The 3,007-nt window shown below is 37.3% G+C and overlaps 1 protein-coding gene across 1 annotated transcript; it reads left to right on the forward strand.

Moving 5' to 3' along the window:
- Window positions 1–380: 380 nt before the first annotated feature.
- LOC133795039 (uncharacterized protein Os08g0359500) lies at window positions 381–2,786 on the forward strand. Its single transcript, XM_062232494.1, has 6 exons — window positions 381–576; window positions 1,266–1,452; window positions 1,698–1,851; window positions 1,935–1,978; window positions 2,064–2,259; window positions 2,444–2,786. Exons 1-6 carry the CDS (start codon window positions 572–574, stop codon window positions 2,542–2,544), a joined length of 687 nt encoding a protein of 228 aa, XP_062088478.1. The 5' UTR covers window positions 381–571; the 3' UTR covers window positions 2,545–2,786.
- The last annotated feature ends 221 nt before the right edge of the window (window positions 2,787–3,007 follow it).

Genomic DNA, 3,007 nt, shown 5'->3' on the forward strand with positions numbered 1-3,007 from the left:
AAAAATAAAATAAAATCACTTTCAAAATAAAAAAAAATATAACTATGATAAAAGAATGTGATATTTTAGTTAGCTACTAATTGTGTTTCTTATATTTTAATTTTGTCTTTAATAAATTTTCCTATACAAATTAAAAAAATTATAATTCCTATATTTTTGAATATTGATGATATAAAAAAAGCTATATTTTTTAAAAATCTCCTTTTAAAAAAAAAGCCCTTCCATTTAACAGTGATTTTCCTGAAGCCCCTTTTGCGTGTATATAGAAGCCCAAATATACGTCAAATGGGCTGAAAGCGTTGAGGCTTCGGTATTGGTAGCGTTGAAAGATGATCCATAGTTGATAAAAGAGTTTGGAAAGGACCGTCATAACCTGGCAGTGACCACATTCTAGGTTATCAAAATAATCAGGCAAAACCAAAAAAGAAAAGAAAGTACTAGAAGTGTCCAGTACGCCTCTCTTAAATATCTATCTGCCTCTCTCTACACTCTACCCCCAGCTGTCTCTCTCTGTACTCGCATTTTTGCTCTCTTTCTAGGGTTTACAGTTTCTTTCCCTTTCCCGGAAACTATGAGGTAATCATAACTCTCTTCTCCACCCCTTATATCTTTTTACAGTATTGCCGCTCTCATTTTTAAGTTACGGCCTGTTCTCTTTTCTTTATTCGAATTTGGTTACCGAGAAAACTTGGGATTTTAAGAAATAAATGAATATTTTTTTATTATTATTAGTAATATGTTTTAATTATGATTTGTTATTTGTGGTTCACGATGCTGAATGAAGGAAGCTTTGGAAATGGTTGTTTGATTTTGGTATGATTGATTTCTGTCCATATATTGTTGAGGGGAGAATTTGATGTGTATGTGTCGGATTTTTCATTGATTACGATGTCCTTTTTGGGAAAATTTTCTGAAATGGTGATTTTAGGGTTTGTTTCAATTGCGATCGTGTTTTCGGTTGTACTCTCTCATTAGAGCTTTGTTGTATGTTGTTTTTCGAAGTGGTATGTTTTCCAAGGAATGTGATTATTACACTTTTCCAGTCCTGGGTTGTAACCCACGAGTATGAATGATGCTACTCGGACTGTTATATTCCAGACCCATTATATTAGACCAAAATAACGAGTTGGTAACGGTGTTTTTCTTTCATTTCTGGATTTATAGTTTTTGTTTTATAATATTATCCACCACCATCCGAGTTGCATATTTGTTATTGCTTTTTCAATTTGACGCATCCTCTCATTGGACTTGTGAAACTTTTGTAGTCGTCATCCTGAAGTGAAGTGGGCCCAGAGGGTAGACAAGGTTTATATTACAGTGCTACTTCCTGATGCAAAAGACGCCAAGGTTGATCTTGACCCGGAAGGAGTTTTTACCTTTTCTGCTAGTGCCGGTTCTGGAAACCAAGCTTATGAACTGAAATTGGAACTCTTTGATAAGGTCAATGTGGAGGTAAGTGGTTAATTTGGTTAATTGAGGACTGGGATTGCTGTCTGAATTCATCATTAGAACTAAATAAAAGTAACATAAGCTTGTAGCAATGTCATTCACTTTTAGTTGGTCCGTCCATTTGAAACCCTTTTTGCTGAAATTGTGCTTGCTGCTAGTGTCATTGTACTAGGTACAATGGAAATTATATCTATGGTAAATTGGTAATCTTATCGAACTGTTGGACTTGTGATTGCTGCATGGTATAGGAAAGCAAAATTAATGTTGGAGTGAGGAGTATATTCTGTGTCTTAGAGAAGGCAGAGAATGCTTGGTGGAAGAAGCTATTGCGTGGAGATGGAAAGACGCCCCATAATGTCAAAGTAGATTGGGATAAGTGGGTAGATGAAGATGATGATAGTGGTAATACTATATACTCGTTACTTTTCCTACTGTTGGCCTCGGTCAGGGTTGGCATATGATGATTTGTTATCTCTTTTGATTAGGTGCTGCTGCTGGTGACGCAGATTTAGGGGGAATGGATTTCTCGGTGAGTATTCATTGGTTCACAAGCTTTCTTGTTTCTATAGTAGCTTTGATTGTGTGCTTATTCTGACTCTTGCTTTATTTTCCAGAATTTTGGCGGCATGGGTGGTATGGGTGGCATGCCCGGCATGGGTGGCATGCCCGGCATGGAAGGCCTAGGTGGCATGGCAGGCTTGGAAGGCCTGGGTGGAATGGGTGGCATGGGTGGAATGGGGGGCATGGGTGGCATGGGTGGAATGGGGGGCATGGGGATGCCCGAGGATTTTGAGGACAGTGATGATGAAGGTAACTAACCCAGTTGCTTTTCTTTTTGTGTATAATTTAATTAAAAGAAAATATAGTAGTTCGTATTTGATTCTACTGGATTAAACATCACTTGCATTTAAGAATAATGGCTAATCACTTAAAAGTTTTCATCTTCTACGTTGGGATTGTTTTCTTTATAGAAACTTTTATATGTGTACTGCAGAGCAAGAAGTGTCAAAGGGAGATGAGAAACTGGCAGCAGCTGCTAATACGACAGAAGCTGGTGCTTCAGATGAGAAAAAGGAAGCTGCACCCAGCACATGAGTGTTGTTTTGGTTTAAAACTACTAATGTGGTCAACCATGGCTGCGTGGTCAGTCGTGAGATGATTTTTTCGTTCGTAGTGAGGGGGTGGTGTGTGTCTTCTAACTTTTTTGAGGTTCAATATTTGCCATATTTGCTGGATCATTCGTGTGCAATGTCTGGCTTATAGACTTGAAATAGTGGGGATGTTGTATTCTTACGTCGTGGTTTTATATTAGTGGATGCTCTTTATGATTTTTGTTATCCATTTTAGTCGATAATGCTTAGTTTATTATTATTCATATGGTTAAGTAACTCCTAGTTGGATCAAAATTGAGCTTAAATGGTAATTTAATGTTAGTTTTCCAAGATAGTTGTTTTAATGCGAGTAAAAATGTAGACGTATAGAATCGTGAGTTCTCTCTCGGAGGATCTCTCCCATTCTACTTGGCTCTCCGATTTGGACAATGTGCAAATAGAGGATC

This window comes from Humulus lupulus, chromosome 1 (assembly GCF_963169125.1).
Source record: "Humulus lupulus chromosome 1, drHumLupu1.1, whole genome shotgun sequence".
In the NCBI taxonomy this organism is placed as follows: domain Eukaryota; kingdom Viridiplantae; phylum Streptophyta; class Magnoliopsida; order Rosales; family Cannabaceae; genus Humulus; species Humulus lupulus.

Bases quoted from the DNA above. Each gene is read 5' to 3' on its own strand.
- LOC133795039 (XM_062232494.1), top strand. The intron at 1,453-1,697 runs GTAAGTGGTTAA...TGCATGGTATAG, and splicing joins TTGATAAGGTCAATGTGGAG to GAAAGCAAAATTAATGTTGG. The intron at 1,852-1,934 runs GTAATACTATAT...TCTTTTGATTAG, and splicing joins AGATGAAGATGATGATAGTG to GTGCTGCTGCTGGTGACGCA.